The following is a 26592-nucleotide window of genomic DNA, read 5'->3' on the forward strand; positions in this document are numbered from 1 at the left end:
TCATAAAGGAAAAACATACAAGCTGTCCACGGCCAAATCAACCCCAATCAAAAACTCCAACTTATCAGACGACAAAAAGGCCACCGTTTCAGCCACGTTTTTCTCTGTCGGCACCCCTTTCAACTTCGACCTCGACTCCACCACCTTCTCCATTTCCTCCATTTCCACTCCCAAGCTCCGACACAGAAACGGTGTCCCCACCGTCCCCGACAACACTCTGTTCACTCTTATCCCATCTTCGGCAAGCATGCAGCTCGCCGACCTCACGAGCCCCAGAACAGCGTGCTTCGACATCACATAGTTAGTGCCGAAGCCTAAACTGTGAGTGGCCGACACGCTCGCCGTGTTAAATAAATTAATAATTGTGGACTTAGCATAATCACTTATAGGCCTATTTATGCCATTAATGGAACTGGCTTATTTTATTATTTTGTAGGACTGCCCTTGGTTACACACTCTCTATAAGACTCCAGTTGGCCCATTGGACTGGAGGACCAACTCTCTTTATAAGCCCATTAACTTACCCATATTTTTTCTAGTATTATTAAATTATTAAATTATTAGTATTTTGTGTGTGTTAAAATTAATGACTAAGTGTGACTTGCAGAGACTATAAAATGTCTAGGGCAAGCAAACAAATATATGCCATATGGTATTTTGATATTAGGGTTTTTCAGAGATCTTAAAGTGGTTTGAGAGTAGTGTGTCTATAGACACTACTTTACATTGTTTTCTATTTCGCAGGATTAAAGATTTAATTTATCAATGGCTGGAGATTAGTAATTTATTATTTATAGAATTTATTATGTATATTTAGATCCATAAAATTCTAACAATTGGAATCAGAGCATGGTTATTATTTCGGCCGTATACTGCTTTTGCAAAATATTGAGAAAATTGTGTTTTGCATGATTTTTTGATCTGGGTATTGTGGGTTCTAATCTCTACGTCGAATGGAATTAATTTTTTGAGGTAATTTGGACTGAAAACTTCAAAATTGGATCTGGAAATTCTTGTTTAAAGGCCGAATTACATCTTGCTTAAGTGTTAAATTTTTTGGGTCTTTAAGCCAAATTCAACCCTAAATATTGTTGCCCACACCGAAAGAATTCTTTAGACACCAGAATTGAAGAAAAATTCCGCCGGAGAAGCCAATTATAGGCGGGTCAAAGATTTGGGTCACGTGACCTGTTTGGACTAGAACCGGGTTGACCGTGACCCGGTTGGCTGAGGGAGATGAAAGAAACGATAGGTTGTTTGTGCCTCTGTGACATCATCATGCTGACATCAGCACGACATGTCGTTTGCTGACGTCAGCAACTGGAAATAAAAAAAAATTAAATAAATAAATGAATTTAAAAAAAAAATTGTTTTTCTTATTTATATTTATTCTCATTTATTAATTTACTGTTGATTAATTATTTATTTATCTATTGTTTTTATTTTATTATTATAAAATAATAAAATATATATATAAATTTGTTATTTAGTTGTTTATTGGTAATTAGTTCATTTGTTTATTTGTTTAATTATTTTATTCCAAATTTATTGAATTAAATTAAGTATCTATGTTTGGAGAATTGGATTGTGTTAGCTTTCCCTAAAAAGGCTTTATGCCTAGTTGGTATAGTAGTGTGAAATTTTAAGTACTCACCTGTCGTGAGACTTATTTTGTTTGCATTATGTGTACCAATATAATGTATGTTGGCATAGTGAATGGGATATTTTATATTTATCTATTTCATGAAATTGCCAATATGTTGTTATCTCCTACTTATTAATCAGGATCTATACGGGTAACTAGACTATCCTATCAGTGGTTTTAGTTGCTTTGTCTGACGCCTGAAATGGCAGTGGAAGTTAATTAAATGCCATGTATCCATGGTTCTGAGTTGCCATGTCGGTGATTTAGTTCAATGCATTTTATTGTGGTTATTTGGTTGACTATCCCTGGCCTGCAAAAGGGTATCTTTAGTGCTACAAATACCCTAGCGATATTGATATTTTATGTTTTGTGTTGAGGGACTGGAAAATAGTTATTCTTTTATATATATATATATATATATATTAAATGCTTTATTGTGTTTACTATTTTCACAGTTAGTAGCACCCCGAATGTTCTGCCTATGACTACTATGATGAAATTGAATGGGACAAACTATGAGAAGTGGAAGAAGACTTTAGTTATGAATTTGACATTTATGAAATTGGATTTGGCTTTAGAGATAGATCCACCAGAGATACCCACTGATGAAAGCAGTGCAGCAGATAGGAAACTTTATGAGGATTGGAAGCATTCTAATAAGTGCTGTATGATGATGATGGAGAATTATATGGACAAATCAATGTATGCTAGTATTTCTAAGGTTGATACTGCAAAGGAACTTCTTGAGGAGATAAGAAAGAAATTTATCAAGTTTGATATGAATGAGAAACATTATTATTTGGACCTTTTAAATAATACTAAGTATGATGATACTTATCAGATAGGAGAAAGGAAAGGGTACTTCAGTGGAAGGTGTGGCTACTGCAATAAAGTTGGACACAAGAAGATAGAGTATTGGAATTTAAAGGAAAAGCAAGAGAAGAAAGATAATATTTTAATGATTGAGACCAATATTATTAATGTGCCTATGAATTCTTGGTGGTTAGATACTGGAGTAACAATTCATGTTACTAATTCATTGCAGGGGATGATAAGGCAAATGGGGGCCAACCAATCTTGAGCAGCATATTTATATGGGAGCTAACTTAAGAGTGAAGGAAGATATCAATTAGAAGGAACTTATTAGAATTACAAGAAGTTTCCTATGTACCTTCAATTAGAAGGAACTTATTATCTATCTCACTTTTGGATAGTCAAGGGTTTAGTTTCTTGTTTGGACATAACAAAGTTGAATTATATAAGGATGGCAAAGTTATTGGTTTGAGAACTTTATGTGGCAATTTATATAGACTTGATTTATTTAGTAATGGTCTCAATTCTTCTATTAATTCTGTTATTGCCCCTATTATTGCTTCTAAACGTCCAAGAGTTAATGATAATTCCTCAATGTTGTGGCATAAGTGTTTGGGACATATTTTAGGCACAGGATGGAAAGGTTAGTGAAGGATGGAATACTTCCTAATCTTGATTTCTCTTATCTGTCGACTTGTGTAGAATGTGTGAAAGGGAAGCTAACTTCCAAGGTTAGAAAGGATAAGATAGTAAGGTGTGGAGATGTTTTGGAATTAATCCATACTGATGTCTGTGGACCTTTCACTCCAACTGCTTTGGGTGGTTATTGATATTTTATTACCTTTATTGATGATTTTTCTTGTTATAGACATGTTGAGCTTATCCGTGAGAAGTCAGATTCTTAAGTTTCTTTTAAAGAGTTTAAGGTAAAGATGGAGCTTCAAAAGAATAAGAAGATAAAGGTTGTGAGGTCTGATAGAGGTGGTGAATTTTATGGCAGATATGATGAGACTGGACGGAACCTAGGGCCATTTACAATTTATTTACGTGAGTGTGGCATTGACGTCCAATATACAATGCCTGGTACACCTTAGCAGAATGGCATACCTGAGAGGAGAAATCGCACGTTGTTGGACATGGTACGATCTATGTTGGCAAATTCTAGCTAGCCAGATTACTTGTGGGGAGAGGCTTTAAGGACGGCTGCTTATATTTTGAATCAAGTTCCAAGTAAATCCGTTCCTAAGACTCCTTTTGAGTTGTGGTCAAGGAGAAAGCCTAATTTGCATCATTTTTGCGTATGGGGTTGCAAAGTTGAAGTAAGGATTTATAATCCCCAAATTAAGAAGTTGGATCCTAAAACTATAAGTGGGTATTTTGTTGGCTATTGTGTAGGATCTAGAAGTTCAAGATTCTTTTGTCCATCTCACGCCATGAGAATTGTTGAATCAGACAGGGCTGTTTATTTTAAATATGATTTTGGATTTGATGATAGTAATGGTCCAAGGGAGCCTCAATTTAGAGAATAAAATGTATTCATTCCTAGTCTTGTAATTCCTGATAGTGATATTATTAATCCAGTAGTTGATCAGGATGAATCCGTAATTGAGGAGTAGAATATCCCAGCTATTGTAGATGCTGATATGCCTTTAAGAAGGTCACAAAGGACCATGAGGTTGGCTATTCCTGATGATTATGAGGTTTACTTGCAGGAGCATGATTTTGACATAAGTGATGATTAAGATCCAGTCACTTATGAGGAAGCCATAAGCAGTTCGCACTCAAATTTTTGGTTGGATACAATGGAAGATGAAATGAAATTCTTGGCATCAAATGGTGTTTGGGATTTGGTTGAGTTACCATTGGGTAGCAAGCCTATAAACTACCCACTGCTGAAGAATAGTGAACATTTCTCATCACCATTCTCTCTTTATCATTCTTTAGACATTGATCCTTAGAAAATCTTTCACCCTTTGTGACCGGTACACTTCTAGAAGAACAATTATGCATGTCAAATCTCTTAAGGATTCTATCAATATAGGCTTTTTGAGACAATTACAACACATAATTAGTCCTATCTCGAACAATCTTGATACCCAAAACAAAAAAAGCCTCTCCAAGATCTTTTATATCAAAATGGTTGCACAACATCTACTTTGTCTCAGCCAATAGGTCAGTGTCATTAGTAGCCTGAAGTATGTCATCAACATACAATACCAGAAATATAAAACTGCTCCCACTGACCTTTATATATATGCATCTATTAACAACATTCTCCTTAAAGCCATTTTGGATGACAACCTCATCAAACTTAAGATACCATTGCCTCGAAGCCTACTTAAGACCATAAATTAACTTCTTAAGCTTACAAACCAAATTACCATTTCCTATTTGCTGGAAGCCAACTGGTTGAACCATATACATATCTTCAAATAAATCACCATTCAGAAAAGCAATTCTGACATCCATCTTATGCAACTCTAGGTCATAATGTACAGCAATTGTTATAATGATTCTAAAAGAATCCTTTGTGGATACAGGAAAGAATGTCTATGTGTAATCAATTAATTCCTTCTAGCTAAACCCTTTGGCTACAAGTCCAGCCTTATACCTCTCTACTTGACTATTAGAGTCTCTTTTAGTCTTAAAGACCCATTTGCACCCGATGTATACTCAAGTATGTACACGGCCTGATATAACTTTTATTGTGGGTGTGCTTGGTAGATTTATGAGTAATCCTGGTCCTATTCATTATCAAGTAGTTAAGAAGGTCTTTAGGTATCTTCAGAGTACTAAAGATCATATGTTGACATATCGACGTACCAACTCCCTAGATGTTGTTGGTTATAGTGATGCAGATTACAAAGGCTGTGTGGATGATAAAAAATCTACCACTGGGTTTATATTTATCATGGCATGAGGTGCTGTATCTTGGCGTAGTGCTAAACAGTCAGTGACAGCATCCTCGACTATGGAGGCAGAGTATGTGGCATGTTATGAGGCTACTCGTCATGCAGTTTGGCTTCGAAATTTTATTCGTGACTTGGGAGTGGTTGACTCCATTGAAAGGCCTATTATGATATATTGTAACAATACTGCAGCAGTATCTTTCTCCAATAATTTAAAAGGTACCCCTGGTGCAAGGTAGATTGATGTTAAGTATTTTGTGGTTAAAGAGAAAGTTAAAGAAGGCCTCATTACTGTAGTTCAAATGCCTACTTACAGCATGGTGGCAGATCCACTACCCAAGGCCTTACCTGTAGGCATATTTGAGGAGCATGTGTCCTGTATGGGATTGTTAGGCAGTTGAGACTGTTGTGGGTCAGTGGGAATTTGTTATATTTTCTGCAGTAATATCCATGTTAAGTATTATTTATTATTTTGATACATTGATATATGTGGATCATTATATATTTATGAGATATTTTATTACACATATTATTGCTCCTTATATTTACAGGCCTCTTGAGACTATTAGTCTATGTGTATGTTGATCCACAGGTGCCATGGTGAGTCCCTACTACCTAGTTTGGGTATGTTAACGTATCCTGTCGATACACAATATGCTCGGATGAAATGGTATTTGTGTGTTGGGGGATTGCACGTGGTGAGGTAAATCTCTACTACCTAGAATGAGTTCATGGCATGCAAAGTGCTCAGTTGAAATGGTATAATGTTTTGGGAGATTTACTGAGAGAATCTCTACTGCCTAGTCTTGTATATTGTTGTGCCCTATCGGTATACTATTTATTTAGATGAAATGGCATTATGATTCGGGATATTCTGTAGTAAGTGAGTTTGGATTATATATCTGATGATGATTATGCAGTCCAAGTGGGAGAATGTTAAATAAATTAATAATTGTGGACTTAACATAATCAATTACTTACTTACAGGACCTATTTATACCATTAATGGGACTGATTTATTTTATTATTTTGTAGTACGGCCCTTGGTCACACACTCTCTATACGACTCCAGTTGGCCCATTAGACTGGAGGACCAACTCTCTTTATAGGTCCATTAACTTACCTATATTTTTTCTAGTATTATTATATTATTAAATTATTAATATTCTGTGTGTGTTAAAATTAATGGCTAATTGTGACTTGCAGAGACTATAAAAGATCTAGGGCAAGCATGCAAATATATGTCATACGGTATTTTGATATTAGAATTTTTCATAGATCTGAGAGTGGTTTGAGAGTAATGTGTCCATAGGTACTACTTTACATTGTTTTCTATTTTACAGGATTAAAGATTTAATTTATCAATTGCTGCGTTTGGAGGTTAGTAATTTATGATTTATGGAATTTATTATGTATATTTAAATCCGTAAAATTCTAATACGCCGTACATACTATATATGCTCCCCCTCACCCCACCTTCCTTCATGGCACGGGCTGCGTGCTTCACACATGCAGCCATTCTGCGAGTGTTTACGGCGAAGAGCTTGTTAAACACCGAGAAGTTGAAGTCCAGGACAGTTTGGGTGCCGGAGCTGAAAATTCCAGCATTGCTGAACATCACATCGAGATGGCCGTACATGGAAACTGTGGATTCGACCAGAGACTTGGCTTGTTCTTTGTCAGTTACGTCGTAGTGGATGTAGGTGCAGCGGTCTGAACAGATCGATGCGGCGACGTTTTGCTTTTCATCTTGGATGTCTGCGATCACTACAGCACATGCACCGTGGTTGATGAAATGACGCGCTGTTGCTTCACCGATGCCGCTGGCACCGCCGATTACTGTTGCAACTTTTCCATCAAGCTTGTTCTTCATTGGAATATCTATCATTTTTTGGATGCATATTATTAGTCTAGAAAATTTACATCAAGAAGTTGGATCTAATAATTGCCTTTTATATCTAACACTGATAGATATTTTTTATTTTTATTTGAATAAAATTTTTCTTTCTCTGTGGATAATAAATTTTTTAAAAAAAAATTAGAAACATATATTATTATTATTTTTAATTAAAAACTATGAGAGATATTTATAATACATATTTATGTAATCTTTTGCAAGTATCTGCTGAGTATATGCTCCGAATTAAATTAGCTGTCTAGAAACTGACAACCTGGACTGGTGCACCAAGTTAACGTGACCATACTAAAATGTTCGAAAATGTTCGATGTCATGAGAAGTGCTCCTGGAAGCACTGTTCTCTTAATAATGTATGGGTTTTAAATGGGTACTGTTAGAATTTATTTAAAATTATAAATATTATTTATATATACATATATTAGAAAGTATTGGAATTAAACTTTTCTATAACAGTTGGAGACCAAGTTTTTATATGACTATTTTGATCAAATCAGTCTTTCTCTCTATTATTTTTGATATGATGTTATTTGATGGTTTGGTTAATTTTTATAATGTATATATTAATCTTTGTGAATTAAAATTTTCTTTTATTATTAGTTTTTAGCCAATAACCGTTTCCTATTAAAAAGATATTTATATATATAAATATATATAACGTTTTATTAAGTTGTTAAAAGTTGTTTTTATTCGTTGCATCAAATCTTAATTTCTACCTTCATATAAAGTATTCCAAATGGTTACATTTTAGAATAGCTCTATAAATAGAATTGCTCTTTCAATTGAATTCAAATGTTATACAAGCTTTTAACATTTAACTAATACTTTTTTTTTCTTAAATATATATATATATATTTTTTTATATTTAGACAGTAAAAGTATATTTTATTAAATGTTTGTTTATATTATTTTTAATATATAAATTAGGTATTACAAGGATGCTAAAAGGGTTCATATGAAATTTTATTACAGCATTTTAGAATTCTTGATCGTTATATCTCTAGAGAAATTGATATTACAAGTGTAGAAGATGTCGTATCTTCTTTAAGGATAGTTCATTATGCATGCCTCGATATATTATTTACAAGTTATGACTTATTTAATTATATTTATTTATTTGTTATTTATTAATGAATGATGTTTATATTAACAGATATTTCTTTTTCATGTGTTATCTTTTCCAACAGATACCATATAAAAAAATTTAAAAATATTATTTATCATTATTAATAAATGATTATCGGTAGAATTTATATGTATATAACAATTTAAATAGTTATTGATAAATAATTCACTTTTATAATTTTTAAATAAAAAATAATAAAATTAAATATTCTTATTAAAATTTATTAAATAAAAAGACCACAAATAACAAGTATAAAAAAAATTTGGTCCTCGCCAGGAAATAATAGATTCACCAAAGGAAATAAAATATCCCTGGCAATAGAATGTTCCAATCGAGCCAACGCCATGTGACCATAATTTGGGAGGTTAATTACAAAGCTTGAAAGCTGCCTAGACAAACCTAGTCCAAATATTTTCCAAGTGACAAGTCAAACGCTCAAATAGCAAGATTAATCAAGCAGACCAGTAAACAATTTAATCAACAAAGAATCATCCCACACCTGCCTAAATGACAAACTGAGAGTAAAGCTCAGTTGCTACATTTGACTGAACCTTAACACGTAGCACTGAAATAAATGTGGAGAGGCTATAAAATAAAAAAGAAACATATCTTCAATGCAAGTTACGCCTAAATTAGGAGAAAATCTTTGGTACCACATCATAATGTATAACGTCAAAACATTTATTGTCACATGTTTTAACATTTGCCACATATGTCGCCACCTATTGATTTTTTATTTTAAATTTTTTTCAGCTATCTCATAAAAGAAAAGAAAAAAAAACAAAAAAACAGAAAATCAAAATCAAAACTCTGTCATTTCCTCTTCCGCAAGGGTGCTGTAACTTCAACAGCCACCAAAAACAATAACAGAGATGAAAAGAAAGATGTATTCAAGGAAAACAAAATCAAGCAAAGAAGAATTTCACTCTTGGTTTGCTATCGCCTCAAGCAAATAAACTAGTCATGGAGTTTTAAGAAGAACATAAGAGAAGAGAGGGTACAAAAGTGTGTGTATTTGAAATAATTCTTTAGCAAATTAGAGTTCATATCGAATTTCAATATTTTGAGGCTTCTCTTAAGGTTCTTTTTCTCACTATTTTGAAGTAAATCCTTTCCTTCACTATCTTTTTAAACATTTTGATTTTTTTTTAAAAAAAAATTCTACAAAAAAGGTGATAAATAAAACATGGGGTAGATTTGGGATACTACTAATTAGCGTATTTTATATTTTAGATAATTTTGAATTTACTCGTGTTTGGGTGAATTTATCCGCTAAAGGAATGGTTTTATTTCATTGCTTTTTCAAAAAAATATCAATTAACTTCTCTTAGAGAAGCCAACCAAGCTGTAAAAGAATCATATTTGCCAAACCCAAATCCTTACTACTCTTTCTGGGTTGAATAGCTTACAAGATGATTTTGAAAAAAGAGTTGGATATCTTCACACTCAAACGTAGCTAACAATGGACAAATAAAACCATAGAGGAGAATTTTAGTTTGGAACATGAAAAGTCATTTTCTAAAGCAAGCAATGAAAGCTTTTTAAAATTTAATTTTAAAAATAAAAAAATAAAAAGCTTAATTATGAATTGTAAAATTTAAAATAAAAAGGTAAGAGATAGCAATACATGTGGCAAATGTTAAAACATGTGGCAATAAATGTTTTGATGTTGCATAGTGTGACGTGGTACCGCGGTGGTACTAAAGATTTTCTCCTAAATTAGCCCTTTATACTCACAATTTCCAAAGAATAAATTTATAACCTAATTTGAGCGTTGAAGAATAAAATAAGTTGGTACTATACCGGCGGCTATTAACTCCTACTTTTTCTTTCTTTTTTTCACCTTAAGTGGAGTAGTAATTAGAAAGTTCAAAAAATTCAACCTGATTGTTTCCACTCAAACAATATTATTGATGAAAGATTGTATATATGTGTCCAATTTCCTAGTTCTTTATTTGATAATTGCCTTTTGTTCTAAAATTTCTCATTAATATCTTTAAAAAAAAATTATTCCATTAATATCAACATCTTAATTAATGAAATTAGTTGTAATGACTTGGAATTTGATAAAGATGAGGATTACTTAGATGCATGACCTTTAATTAGGACTATACCTTCAACACTTAGCAAACCATTGATTATAAGTTAGCCCCTAAAGCTTGTTTGGGAAGTGTCATCCTTTGTTGGAATTTGAGATTTTTTTTTTTTTTGAAAAGTTAACTTCTTTTTTTTTTTTTTTCCCTATGTTTGGATAATTTTTAAAAGATGGAAAATACAGATTTATTGGAAGTCTAATTATTAGGAATTGGAAACATAAATTTGAAAGTAAATCTCTCAAACCCATGTCATTATGAGATTCTCAAAGAAAATGATAATATATATATTTTTCATAAATAATTTTATTCTCAATTAGAAGACATGTACACAATAATTTAACTATTTGCAAATCCTAAAAATTTTATTTTTGGAAATCTATTTGCCTTGATCTAAATGACTTAGTAACACCTTAATATATGAAAGAAAAGTTCCCATGATGAGGTCAATGATTGTCTTTGCATTGCCCTCAACCAACAATTGTTTTTCTGAAAATTAATTTTTTCTCAAAACTTCACCACCTTTCAAACAGAGCCTAAATTCCATGGCTATAGCTTTTTTGGTCTTTAATTTAACTTATTTTTTATCATTGGTGTGCGTTTTTGAGAGTGGGATTTCATCAATTCATGCATCTTGGTTGTGCTCTTGATAATTACTGCGAAATTTGTAAACTTTTATAATTATTACATAGTTGGATGAAAATCGTACCACCTTTTTACTGTTCCATCTAGATTTTATTAAATATATATATATATATATATATATTTACATAATATGGTATCATTTAAATAATATGGTTTACCTTATAAAATGTCCTTACTAGCTATAAGGTCAGTATTATAATTTTATACATATATTATATGTTTATGATTAATGTATAGCCAAAATCATCCTACTTAGTTTACATTAAAATATCCATATTAATTTATTTCACCACAAATGCTCTTTTCCCGTAGAAACAAAGATTTACATAAACATATATATATATATATATATATATATAGAAATTCTATGGTGAGGACGGTCCGCATAAGGACCACAGTATTAGTGACGGTTTTTCATAGTATTAACGACAATTTTTTAGAAAATCGTCACCAATACTATGAAAAACTGTCACCAATACTGTGGTCCGCATGAGGACCGTCCGCACCATAGACGGACTATATATATATATATATATTTATAAAGAAAAAGTCTGTTTATGATGCAGACATTCGAACATTTTTATCATACAGATGTTCATAAAGATGATGGTTATCAATATTATCACACAAACTCGAATATTAATTACAATTTTTCTTAAAAAACCATTGTCTTGACGAACATCCATACAATAAAAATATACAGACGTACTATAAAACCCTTATATAAAGGAAAAATAAAGATGTCGGGATATAGTTGAGCATTTATTTTTAATAATTAATAAAGCAAAGAAGTCTCGCACACATTTGTAATTTATTATTTATTATTAGGAAATAGATAAAAGATGCTTTGACTGCAATCAAATGGTCAACGTCTATGACTACGGGGCAACGAAACCGCCGTTGATAGTCAAATTTAATCCCAATCACGAACTCTGACTCATCGGATGCCAAAAAAGACACCGCATCAATAGCATGCTTCGTTTGCAAAACCCGTTTCATCCTCGAGAAATTCTGCACAACCTCATCCAAATGATCCTCATCAACTCCAAGCGAGGCACTCGCTGCTGGCTTCCCAACCACCCCCGGCAACACGCTACTCACGCGAATACCATTTTGGGTCTTTAGTTTTATTTATTTTATTTATGTATTTATTTTTGAGTCTTTAATCAATTGTCACTTTTGTCCCAATTTTAATGTGTATATTTGTACCCTAATGTGATTTGGATGGAGAGAGCTAACAAAAAGAGGAAGTGGGATTCTTCACCATTGTAAAAACCTTCTATTGATAGTGAAAGTTATGTGGTTGCACTTTGTTAGTGGAGGGATCACATTGATCTTTGAACCAAGTAAAAATCTCTTATCTTCTCTTTATTATTTTGCCATGTATGTTTGGTGTGTGCTTTGATTATTCGTGCTATTTCTCTATTGCAATTAGTCTCAAGTTCTTGAATAACAATTAGGGAGGAGCCCTAGTTTTTCCCAATAAGGGAGAGAGAGTAGCTTGGCAAGAGGACATACTTACTGGCAACTATAAACTCATTAAATTCATGCTCATTAGTCTTCGGACATTATTCAAGCTAATCATCCTTCTGCATTTGAAAATTTTATATACAAATAAGTTATATTTTAGCATTTCATATATTGGGATTATCTTCTTTCTTTTTGGACATTTCAAGAAAGTTGTAGATGAAAGCATGCTTTTCTTTTGAACCAATCAAATTGAGAGTAATTCAACATTGCCATTGCTTTGGATCTATGTTTTCAAGGTTGATCGAAAAGCATTTGGTATGATAGAAAATTCAATTTAAAGTACGAACAAAACAAACTAGCATTATCTCCATTAATTGATTCAAAATAGATCCCTCGAATTATAGTTTACTTCATTATTTAAGTAACAGTAATGACAAGTGTTCTTCCAAAACTATTGATCAAAACACAAGAATTGACCCCTTCAAACATATTTTATCAAACAATTGGATCAGAAGATAATAAACACTAAATCTTATGCTCCAAGAAAACATAAAAGCCTTTAAAATTTTTCTTTTAAAAAAACAATTGTTTGAGAGACTTTACTGAGCAAGATAACCAAAGAATATTGATAAATAGATGTAAATTTGCATACTACATTTATTTATCCATATGTAATATACCATAAACAATCAGAAATATTAGCTTTTGTTCTCTGCTTTTTTCAGTAGTCAACCAACAAGAATAAGATGGCTTTTTTGTACCAAGAAAAAAAAATATTAATAATATGGAATTTATTGTGAAAAATATATGTATATATATATATATATATATATGTAAATACATGTGGAAAATTAAAACAACATAAATTTAAAATTACATAAAATATTCAGATAATTTAGAACCTGTATTTTCTGGAATTGATCTGCTTTCTAGAAGTTTGACTAAGGCCTGTATGATACCATAGTATCCTTAAGACATCTTACGCCTACCAGTGCAGGAGTTTTGTGACGAATGTCTCCCAAGATACAATAGTTGCAAGAAATTGGACACAGCACCCCCAAGATCTTTCCTTCGAACTTTTGCGTACCTTCACTTTACCACCGTCACTGTTTTTCTCTCTGGTTTTTCCTTTTTCAAGTTATTTCTCTAAAATAATTTTCTGTATTTTTTTTTTTTTTGAAAAAACTAAAAAGAACGTTCAAAGAATGTGAAGACCTCAAACACTCAACACAATTGGTTTTCCCTTGAAACTCTCAACCAAAATATTTCAAAAATTATTATTTTATTTATTTAAAAAACTGATCAAAACAAATCTTTTCTAACCAACACGTAAAGTGAATAAACAAAAGCCTAAGCCTAAATAAAAATCATTCACATTTTGGTTTTTGCCCAAAAATCTAACAATCCCCACATGAATTATTTGACTTCTAAAAAAAAACATGACTCTTGTGGTAAAGTTCTGCAGTCGGAACATGCATAAGATAGGTAGATGTTACTTTTTGAACCTTCCCTTGTGAAACTATCTTCTTTACTGACTAATGGTACATACGAAATTTTTTAACCATTTCTTCCATTGTGTAAATGACAACATAGCCCACACATGATTCCTTCCTAGTGCACTTCGGTTCTCACTGTTGTGTTTATTTTGGCCCTGAACACCTCCTTGGTTCTGCAAGAGTTTCTAAAGAATTATGCCCTTAACAATTCTCCTTTGAAGCAGCCACTTTTCTCTCTCACATAGGTGATTCATATTCCCAATGTAATCAGCATAACTATACATAGATTACCACTCACACACTTATAGGAATTATTAGAAGCATACTTTATACTTAATATTTTTCCATCACTGTTTCATCATAGGAATGGGCAGAGGATTAACCCCCACAATGATACATACTAGTCTTTACAATTGAGTTTTCCCATTGAACCTAGATCTTGGGATCTCCAGTCAATTAGGTTGGATTTCCATCGTATTGACTTTATTCATGGGCTTTAATCCAATTCCCCTTGATGACTTATCAACTAATTCTCTATTTAACCCTTTGGTTAGCGAATCCGCAATGTTATCTTTATATTCTATACCTTGCCAATCATAGATTGACTATCACAATGTAAACTTATTGCTGGCACAGGTTTAGGCCACCTAGGAATGTTCTTTAAAAATTAGCATAGCCATTCTGCATTTTCACCACATTTTTCCAATGCGATAAACTCAGATTCCATAGTGGATCGAGCTATCATATTTTGTTTTGAGGACTTCCATGTCACGACTGAACCCGTTAATGTGAACACATAGCCACTAGTGGATTTTGAATCCTTAATACCTGATATCCCATTTGCATCACTATGTCTTTCTAATACAATAGGATATTTTATATAGTGTAGTCCCTATTCACAAGTATATGGTAAGTATCTTAATACTCTAACAATCCCTTTCCAATGATCTTCATTTAGATTACTCATATATCTACTCAATCTACTTATTGTATAGGCTAAGTCTAGTCTGGTACAACTCATCAATCACCCTAGCGTATTCCACTTGAGATATACTTTCTCCTTTATTTTTGGATAAATGTTAACTCATATCTATGGGTGTTCTGGCTATACTAGTATCATCATTACTAAACCTAGCCTAGTATTTTATCTACATGATGCATTTGATTAAGAATGATTTCATTTGAAGTTCTCGTGATTTTCATACCTAAAATCACATCTGCAAGCCCCATATCTTTCATGTCAAATTTGGAATTTAACATGGCTTTTGTAGTTCGGACCATATTGTCGTCATTATCTATTATGAGTATGTCATCTACATACAAATATAGAATGACACATCCATTCTCTGTATCTTTTACATAGATATATTTGTCACATTCATTTATTTTAAACCCATCTTTTAGCATGGCATTATCAAATTTTTTATGCTACTGCTTTGGAGCTTGTTTAAATCCATATAAAGATTTTACCAACCTACATACTTTCTTTTCTTGTCTTGAAGCAAAGAAACCCTCAGGTTGCTCGATGTAGATCTCCATTAAAAAAGACTGTTTTCACATCCATTTGATGTACTTTAAGATCCTGCAATGCAGCAATCGCAAGTACCATCCTTATGCAATTTATTCTCGTTACTGGAGAATAATTGTCAAAATAATCAAGGCTTTCTTTTTGCTTGTATCCCTTAATTACAAACCTTGCCTTGTATTTATCTATTATTCCATCTGATTTCATCTTCCTTTTAAAGATCCATTTGTAACCCAAAGGTTTACAACTTGAAGGAAGATCTACTAATTCTCAAGTGTGATTCTGCAAGATGGAATCAATCTCCCTTTTTACAGCTTCTTTCCATAAATTCCCTTCAGAAGAATTTACAGGCTCTTAGAAGCTTTGAGGTTCACTTTCTAGCATATAAGTAAGAAAATTTGGACCGTAGGATTTTTCGGTTCTTACTTTTTTGCTATGTCTAATCTCAATCTTAGTCTCATCTTTATTCTCTTGTTCTCAATTACTATCATTATTATCATCACTAATAATATCGTCAGTTTGTTTAGACAAACTTGGTCCTTTTTTCCACTTGATATGGGAAAATGTGTTAAAAAAATGATGCATTTATCGATTCCATTATTGTGTTATTTTGTATATCAAAACTTTCTGGCCTATCCAAAAAAAACTAATATGCATTATTATTCTGTGCAAATCCTATGAAGATGCAATCAACAGTTTTAGGACCTATCTTCACCTTCTTAGGTGTAGGTACCATTACTTTAGCTAGACACCCCCACACTCATAAATATTTGTAGGAAGGTTGTCTTCCCTTCCACAACTCACAGGGTGTCTTTACTTGATCTTTCCAAGGCACCTTATTTAAAAGGTCATTTACCGATAAAATGGCTTCTCCCCACAAGTTTTGAGGTAATTCAGAACTTATCAGCATTGCATTCATCAATTTTTTTAAAGTTCTATTTTTTCGTTCAGTCACACCATTAGATTGTGGTGAATATGGTGGAGTAACTTCATGTATAATGTCATATTGAGCACAATACTCTCCAAATGGAGTTACATATTCTCAACCATGATCACTTCTGATCACTTTAACTTTCCTGTTTAGTTGAATCTCAATTTCTGTTCTATAAAGAATAAATTTCTTTATAGTCTTATCCTTGCTCTTTAGCAGGTATACATAGCAATATTTAGTGCTATCATCAATAAAGGTGATAAAATACTTATTACCACCTCTAGTCGGTGCGAATTTTAAATCATATACATCACTATATATTAAATTTACAGGTTCATTATTTCTATCAATTGTTTGATATGATGACCTCGTTGATTTTGCTTCCACACAAGTTTTACACTTATGGTTGGAATCAATTTCAAACGTGGGAATATGATTTAAGTTAGTTAACCTCCGCAGAGAATTAAAATTAACATATCCTAGTCTACCATGCCACAAAATCGAAGACTCAAGCAAATAAACAGAAGAACTACTAGCTTTATTCCTTTCTTTTCATTTTACAGTCATTACATTAAGTTTAAATAAACCATTGACTACATAACCCTTTCCCACAAATATCCCAAATTTGGACAGAATAACCTTATATGACTTAAACACTAAGCAAAAACCATGTTTACTCAGCAGCAATCCGGATACCAGATTCTTGCGAATGTCTGTAATATACAGTACGTTATTTAGAGTCAGCTCTTTTCCCAAGGTTATCTTCAGGATTACTTTGCCCTCACCTTGGATTTATGAGGTAGCGGAGTTACCCATGAACAACTTCTCCCCATTCTTCTCTGGTTCGAAGGAAGTGAACATGCTCCTATCCGAACACATGTGGCAGGTCGCACCAATATTTACCCACCGCTCTTTAGGATTAGATCGCACCTAGTTCACCTTAGAGATCACAGTACTAAGGTCAATGTCATCGACCTCTCAAGTGATGTCCTCCATTACCTGTGCCTGGTTTCTCTTTCTCTTAGGTAGCCTATATTCTGTAGCTCTGTGACCCATCTTGTCACAGTTAAAGCACCTACCTTGAAACTTGGCCTTCTTGGAGATTCCTCCTTTAGGCCTCAACTTGGAAGCTTTTCTAGTTTTTTTCTTGTTCTTAGAGCTCTGACCATGCTCCACAACATTAGCCTTCAACACAGCCTTCGAAGCTCTTTTATCAGACGTCATGTTGTCATCTTCAATGCAAAGCTTGCTAATAAGAGCCTCCATATCCATCTCATTTCTTTTGTGCTTCAAATAATTCCTAAAGTCACTCCAACTTGGAGGTAGCTTGTAACACCCCGTCCAGAATCGCACCGGAATCCGTGCACGTTGACCGAGGTTGACCGTTGACCGTTGACCAAAGGGGTTAAAAGTTGACTTTTTGACTCGGTGGGAATTTCGAGTTGACCAGGGTACCGTGGCGAAGTGCATGACGCCCTGAGTTCGTAGACTAGTAGCACGTCAAAAACGGAGCTACGGTTTGAAAGTTGTGGGCAAAACAAGTTGAAGTTCAAACTGTCCAAAAGGTGCCGGAAGTTGACTTTTTCTTGTGATGTAATTTTGAGTTGACTCTTGTATGGTTGTAAAGTACTCGTCAATACGAGTTCATAGACTAGTGGCACGCTTAAATCGGACATGTGGTTAAAAAGTTACGGACGTTTGAAATTCGCCGGGTACCGTATTATTTTAATATATTTGGCTTAAGTGTACAGTAACGCCACGTGTCAGCTTCTGATTGGTCCACATGGCATGAACAGTGTCACGCATGGTTTTTATTTGTTAAAACTCTCAGGGAAGAGAGAGAAAGAGAGAGAAAAGAGAGAAAGAGAGAGAGGAGAGAGAAAGAGAGAGAGAGGACCCACCGACCGCCGGACTTTTTCAAGTTTTCCTGCCTAGATACTGTACACGCGCCGGCCAGCCAGGTTGCCCACCTCATTTCCGGCAAAACCTCCAAATTTCACGACGAACGGCCGCCGGACGCGCTCGGATCGGAGCTCCGAAGTTCGGCGGTGAGTTTTTCCCCTCCACCGCCGGCCACCGCAAATCGACCCTGTTCCGGCCGATATACAGTACACGCGCCAGCTAGCCTTGATCCTCTCCTCAAGTCCGGCCTACCCACCAAAAATCACGGCCATCGGACCACCGACGCGCCGGGATCGGAGCATTTTCCGGGGAGGGGTCGGAAATCTTCAAACGGTGATTTCTCCGCCGTCCGACCTCCGTTTTGCTCACCGCCGGTCCCGTTGGATTGCTCTCCTCGAGATCTACAAGTCTGCAAAATTTCACAGCCAACGGCCACCGCATGCGCCGCCGCCGGCGACGGTTGCCGGTGACCGTGGCGGCTCGCCGGAAAGTACTGTTTCGGCGAGTACCCGAATCTCCTGAATCCGAATCCGGCTTCCGTTTCCGCCAATTCGCGACGGTTTGGGAGAATTGCGGAGCCGAAACCCGAAAAGCTTGCCGACGAAATTCCGACCCCGTCGGGTACGATCATCGGAAATTAAGACCGGATCTGTGATTAGCATCACTCGAGCTTCGATTCGGTATATAACTCGTAAATTCTAGATATCGTTTGTGTTTTGACCCCCCGGGTACCGGGTATTATTTACCCGAATAAAATATTAATTTATTTGACTGTCTGTGAATTTTGTTCTAGGAGCACCGGTGAGTCGTAGAATTGATCCCGTAGTGGATCATGAGTTAATTGCGTGCTCCAGGTGAGTGACCCACCTTCAAATTAATTTTGGAAATTTATTTGGTGAATATATTATGTGCGATTTAAATATTTGGAATTTAATTTCTATGTGCCAAATATTTATTGGATTTATTGTGGAATTATTTATGAATTTATTGGATTTAAGAAAATGTGCATTCTACAAATTTATGCCATGTGAAATTATTTTATGGTTTTGAGGATTTTGAAATTGGTGTGGTTTTAATTGTAAATTGGGCACGATTTGACTTTCAAATATTTCAAGGAAAATATTTGGTTATGTTGGTGATTTCAATTTTTATAAAATATGCCCATGGAATATTATGAGATTTGATTATTATATTTCGAGAATTATTTATGCTATTGAGAAAATGTGGATATTTGAATTGGTGGATTTTGGTAGTTGGTGGATTTGAAAATCATGGAATTTATGGTGTTGATTATAAAGAAATTACGGAGAATTTCCGGGTTCAAGCGAATGGACTATGCCCGCTATGTTTATGAAAAATGTGAAATTTGTTATATAATTTAAACATGTGGATTTTATGATTTTTGGATGCACCGTGCACGTACTGGTGTTCTGTTTATATGTGATATGGTTAGTGTGCACACGGTTGTGATTAGCGCGCAGGTGGGTGTGATTAGCGCGCAGGTGATGTGATTAGCACGCAGGTGGGTGTGAGTAGCGCGCGGTTGATATTATAAGGTTGTCCTGTGGTTGCCATCGGATGAGGGTAGGCCACCCCCCTTGGCCGGGACACCTGGTTAGCAGCGGCGCAGTGGGACGCCACGCGACCGTATGCCGGTTTCTCTCTATAACCTCCTGTCTGGCGGTACCTTGGGACGCTGGGTACTGTTGGCGCCACTGGTATATAGTGGGTGCATCAACTGATTTTCGGAACGGTGTTTTAAAAATAAATTGTTTTAAAGCTGTATTGGAATTAAAATTAATTATTACTGTTCGGATATTTATTTGATGTCTTGGTTTTCGGGGAATATGAATAAAGGGTTTTGTGAAAAGGTTTTAAAAGGGGAACCTTTCCAACTGAGAGAATTGTAAGGGTTTTGAGAGAAATTATTATTTCCAATTAATTATTATCTATCTACTTATTACTGTGATATTATATAGATAGGGTCACTCACTGAGATGATTAGCATCTCACACTCTTAAATTCCGTTCCTCTAGGTACCAGGTTGTCGGTGTTCATCCGGAGCGGACTTGATCTTCATCGCTGTTTTACTGCGTGAAGTACCCTGTTCTTCTTTTATTGCAGTTGTACTATTTCTTTCACTCTGGTTGTATTTATCTTGCACTGGATTACTGTATTTTTTTTATATTGAAGTGCTGAAATTTGTGGAAACAATTTGTAGACTGTGGGAGGAATAAGGGGATGTTGTTAGAAGTGTGTTTTCAGTGCAGGTAATTTGTGGTAAGTAAATCCCTTAGGGGAGGCTCTGCCGGATTTTCCGTTGGAGGGTTCGGTAGGGTTTCCCTGGGATCAGGGCTGTCTAGGGTTCCGGGGAAGGAATTCTGGACGGGTCCTGACATAGCTTCTCAATCATACAAGACATTTGTAAGGCTTCATTCATGATCATTTCTTCAGCAACATTTCTTGAATCAGCACTTGCAATTCATGTACTTGATTCATTAATGGCTTTGTATCCACCATCATATAGTCCAAGAATCGACCTGTAATAAATTTTTCGGACCCAGCATTCTCAGTTTTGTACTTCCGGTCCAGTGTTTCCCACAGCTCTTTTGCTGATTTCGTGCCACAGTATACTCCATACAGGGCATTAGAAAGGTCATTTAGGACATAATTCCAACATAAGTAATTGGAATTGTTCCATGCATCCACAGCTATGAGTATCTCCTTATCACTCTCTTCATTACTAGATGTTGCATCTTCAATTAAATACCAAGTAAGTCCTAGTGTGGTCAAGTAAAATGGTATCTTCTAGTACCACCTCTTGAAGTTTGCTCTGTTGAACTTCTCAAGTTTCTCTGCGTGACTAGCAGAAATAGGCATCTGAATTCCAGAAGTCTGAGTGGGCATAGTCCTATTGTTTCCACTTGCCATTTATGTATAATCACAAAAACAGAAATTAATTAATTGTTATTTTATATCTTAACAAACTAAATATAAGCAATTTCCAATAGGAAAACATAAAAAAAAAAAATACGATTTTTAAGGTTTCTATATACACTACAAAAATTGTTGTATACACCCACAGGGCTGACATCATCGATGACATCAATGCCACGTGTCACTGCTACTGATGTGGCACCTTGATGACACCTTGATGACATGACACAATGCCACATCATCACTATGCTGACTTGGCATGATGTTGATGTGGTAGACTGCCACATCATCATTATGCTGGTGTGGCACTGCCATGTGGCACCATGTGCTGATGCGGCACACCGCCACATCATCACCCTGCTGACATGGCACCATGCCACATCATCTCACCTCTAATGTGGTGTCATGCTGATGTGGTGCCATGCCATGTCACCAACAATCTTAAGACATTATATGTCTACCGGTGCAGAAGTTTTGTGACAAACATCTTCTAGGATAGAACAGCTTAAAAAACTTGGACACGGCATCTCCAAGATCTTTCCTTCGAACTTTTGCACACCTTCACTTTACCATTGTCACTGTTTTTCTCTTTAATTTTTCCTTTTTCACATTATTTCTCTAAAATAATTTTTTCTGTATTTTTTTCCTAAAAAAATTAAAAAGAACATTCAAAAAACGTTAAGACCTCAAACACTCAAAAGAGTTGGTTTTCCCTTGAAACTCTCAACCAAAATATTTCAAAAATTATTATTTTATTTATTTAAAAAACTAATCAAAACAAATCTTTTCTAACCAACCTGTAAAGTGAATAAACAAAACCTCAAGCCCAAATAAAAATCATTCACATTTTGGTGTTGGGCCAAAACTCTATCAGAATTCACTCTTGATATGTCCACAATATCATGGCAGAAATCCATGATTATACTTTTCTTCTTCCTGTTCAAAACGAAAAACCAAATTATTCAAAAATAAATAAATAAATAAATATAGGCCAAGATTATGAAATCCATAAGCAATTCAACCAAGAGTTCCTCAAGTATTGAGATCGGGATCAAGAAGCATAATCCCACTTCCAAGCTATAAGAGTAAGCAACACAAGAAAACTTCAAAATTTCACCGCGTTCTCCTGGGCGATGGCTTGGCTGAAGCACTTTTAGATCTGAAAAGTTATGATTCATCCAGACGTCATGAATGATGAATTTAGATGGGAGGAGTCATAATTACTAGTGGGTTGCCTGTCAGGACTCGTCCAAAATTCCTCACCGAAACCCTAGGCAAGCCATGATCCTAGGGAAATCCTATCGGACCTTCCAATGGAAAATCCGGTAGAACCTCCCCTAAGGGTTGGACTTACCACAAATTTCCTGCAATGAAAGCACACTTCTATAACCACCACCTTATTCCTCCCATCTTACTACAATATAATTCTACAAATTCACAGCACTTCAAAATGAATAACAGTAAATCAGTGCATAATTAATAACTAAATGTTCAATACAGTATACAGAGCATTATACAAATAAATGTGAAATTAATACAATGTCAGATAAAGAAGCAATACAAGATGAAGAGGAAAAAGGGAGGAAATGCTTCTTGGACTTTTGGCAATGAACTAAGACATCGGGCTCGCCCTGGACGATCAATGTCTTCCAATCCTTGTACCTAGGGAAATGGAGTTTAAAAATATGAGATGCTAATCATCTCAGTGAGTGACCCTATCTACTGTACAATTATAAAGCAACGATAATTATAGTACACTTGATTAATTAAGAATAAGTAAGTAAATAAATAATAATTAATTGAAAATAATATTTTCTCTTAAAACCCTCACCATTCACTCCGTTTGAAAAGTTCATCTTTTAAAATATTTTCGCAAAATCCGTTATTTGTATTCCCCGAAAAACAGGGAAACAATTAGTTAACTAAATATCAAATAAAATATAATAAATCAAGCATCCAAAATTTATAATGAAAATAAAATAGGAATAGAAATAAAATAATTTCGTAACAATTACTAATTGATTAATAAATGTCATAAACAAATAATATACAAGAATTTAAAGATCCAAAATTTATAATGGAAATATAGAATAAGACATCATTGGATACCATAATTAAAATCATAATTAAACTTGTATTAAAGAAATTTGGCATAAGGACAAAAATAAACCCACTATATAAATTATAAATTTATTAATTAAATCAATGAAATAATCAAAGAAATATTTTAAATCAATTTAAACATTGATATAAAACAAATGATAAAAATATAATAGAATTTATTTTAAAAAACCAATCTATTTAAATGATAAAATCAAGGCAAATAACTTTTAAACATTAATGAGAATAGGTAATAAAATCACGATATCAATTTCATAAAATTCGCGTAAAGCTTTAAATTTAAATAAATAATAAAAACAACATTAAATACATTCTTAATTTAAATACAATTTCAAAATATTTATTTTGAAATCCAAGTTCTGAAAATCACTTGATGCACCCACTATATACCAGTGGCGCCAACGGTACCCAACGTTCCGAGGTACCACCAGACAGGAGATTAAAGAGAGAAACCGGCATACGGTCGCGTGGCGTCCCACCGCGCTGCTGCTAATAGGCGTCCCGGCCACGGAAGGGCAGCCTACCCTTATCCGATGGCAATCACAGGACAACCCCATAAATCACCTGCGCGCTAATCATATGCGTGTGCGCACTAATCACATCCATATACATAAAACAACAGTACGTGTATGGTGCATCTAAAAACGCATAAATCATAAATCAATATTTTTCAAAATCTCAAAATTCCATAAATATCATCAGGTTTATTTCATACAATTAAACCCGTAAATTTTCCACAATTCCTTTATAAATCATCGTCATAAATTCATTTCATAAATTCCACCAATTTCAAACCCATCAACTCTCAATTCCATCAATTTAAATATCCAAATTTTCCAATGGCATAAAATCAAGCCATTAATATTTCCAGCATAAATATTTTTAAAACATAATAATTTAAATCCATATTTTTCTCAAATTCTCAAAAATCAATTTAAATCAGTAATATGAAAACCATATAAATTCTGTATATAATTAATTCATATAATTGTGCACAATAATTGAATAATAACCATAGCAATAATTCAAATAAACTAAAACCACAATTTCTTTAAATTCCCAAATATTCTTGATATATAAATTTTTTGATTCACTCAATTGGGCATCAAATTTCCACAAATAAATCCCCTAATTATTTGGCACATAAAATATCAATTTCAAATATTCAATTCACACAAAATATTCACAAATTTAATTTCCGAAATTAATTTGAAGGTGGGTCACTTACCTAGAGCACGCATTAACCCAAGATCCTCCATGGGATCAATTCCACGACGTACACGTGCTCCTAGAACAACAATATTACACATCTCAAATAAATTAATATTTTATTCGGATAAATAATACCCAGTACCCGAGGGGTTTAACACAAACGTTAACCAAAATTGACAAATAATAAACCGAATCGAAGCTTGTATGACGAGAATTACGAATTCGGTCTTACTTCCCGGAGATCGGACCTGAGGTGGCCGGAATCTCACCGGAAAGCTTTCGGGATTCACCTCCTCAATTCTCTCAATCCGTTGAGATTTGAGGAAAGGGGACATCGGATTTGGGTTTAAAGTGTTGGAATTAGTGGGAAAGGAGGGGTGGTGCAGCCGAAAACTCGCTGGAAAGTCAATTTTCCCGGTGACCCACCGTGGTCACCGGAACCCATCACCGCCGGCGGTGCATCCAGTGGCCATTGGCCGTGATTTTTGGTGGGAAGGTAGATCTGGTGATGGGTAACTCAATGGGACTGGCGGTGAGGCAAACGGTGGCCGGAATAGGGAGAAATCGGGGTTTGAATGAATAGGCACCACCGTCGGAAAAAGCCTCAATCCGGGCGCATCGGCCGTCGATTGGCCGTGGTTTTTGGCTGGCTGGCCGGTTTTTAGGTGGTCTTCAAGGTGGGGTGGCACGTGTGAGGGGAGGGTGGCCGGAAAATGGCTAAGTGGCGGTGGCCGATCGGTTTCTCTCTCTAGCTCTCTCTCTCCTCCCCTCTTTCTCTCTCCTTCCGCCGGCTCATGCGTTTTTGCCTGAATAAAAGCCACCCATGGGTGACATTGTTCACTCATGGGATTGGCTGAAATTGCGACACATGGCATGTACTGTTCATTCAAGCCAGATACATTAAAATATTACGATATTCGGAAAACTTCACATGTCCATAACTTTTTAACCAGATGTCCAATTTAAGCGTGCCGCTAGTCTATGAACTCATTTCAACGAGTATTTTACAACCATACAAAAGTCAAAACAAAATTCTACAACCATAAAAAGTCAACTTCCGGCACCTTTTGGACAATTTAAACCTCGACTTGTTTTGCCCATAACTTTCAAACCGTAGTTCCGTTTTCGACGTGCTACTAGTCTACGAACTCGGGGCATCATGTACTTCGCTACGGTACCACGGTCAATTAGAAATTTCAACCGGAACAAAAAGTCAACTTTTGACCCACTCGATCAACGGTCAACGTGCAATAATTCCGATGTAGTTTGGGACGGAGTGTTACATTGCCTCTCCTTGGTGTTTGAAAAATGGAGGTTATACCCAATAGCCAAACCACAAGCTTTATTCCTATTAACTTTTTGCAACATCAAATGCTAAAATCAGAACCCCACACATATTCCACAAATAATATGGAGAGAATTTTAATTTCATAAATCTTGGTTAAGTTTAAAAGCAACAAAATATATTGGAAAAAGTTTTATGGCAATCGTCTAAAGCAACGAAAATGTTTCATGAATCTCTTTCTCTTCTTTTTCTTTTTTCTTTTTTTTCCTTTGTAATCTTCTAATCCATTAGTTTCTAAGAAAAATTCTCAGATCTAGTCAAACTAAGCTCATCCAAGAACATAACAACCAAAACCACCACCACCACCTTCACTACCACCAAAATACGAAAACCTCCCAAAGCAAGAAACCCAGCAATGTGGAATTCGAGAAGCCAAACAAGAATCAGAAATTGGAGAGAAACCGATCCAAGAAAAACCCAAGAAGCAGACTCCGACTCCAAATCTTTTTCTGAGAAGCCAAACAGGAACCAGACTCTCAGAGGAAGGTTATAGGTGCAAAAAGACAT

At 34.8% G+C, this 26592-nt stretch overlaps 1 protein-coding gene across 1 annotated transcript; it reads right to left on the minus strand.

Annotated features, from left to right (window-relative positions):
* On the minus strand, positions 1 to 26592 carry LOC107419250 ((+)-cis,cis-nepetalactol synthase NEPS3-like). Its single transcript, XM_060815036.1, has 4 exons — positions 26418 to 26592; positions 9731 to 9753; positions 6818 to 7234; positions 1 to 345 (listed from the first exon to the last, which is right to left on the minus strand). The coding sequence occupies exons 1-4, from the start codon at positions 26590 to 26592 to the stop codon at positions 1 to 3; spliced, it is 960 nt and encodes a 319-aa protein (XP_060671019.1).

Source organism: Ziziphus jujuba, chromosome 2 (assembly GCF_031755915.1).
Source record: "Ziziphus jujuba cultivar Dongzao chromosome 2, ASM3175591v1".
Classification (NCBI taxonomy): Eukaryota; Viridiplantae; Streptophyta; class Magnoliopsida; order Rosales; family Rhamnaceae; genus Ziziphus; species Ziziphus jujuba.

Excerpts from the sequence above, each read along its gene's own strand:
- LOC107419250 (XM_060815036.1), bottom strand. The coding sequence starts at position 26,592 with ATGTCTTTTTGCACCTATAACCTTCCTCTGAGAGTCTGGTTCCTGTTT. Across the intron at positions 7,235-9,730 it reads GGTTGGCTTCTCTAAGAGAA|AACAAGCTTGATGGAAAAGT; the intron begins GTTAATTGATAT and ends ATTCCAATGAAG. Across the intron at positions 346-6,817 it reads TGAGGGGGAGCATATATAGT|ACGGCGAGCGTGTCGGCCAC; the intron begins ATGTACGGCGTA and ends AATTTATTTAAC.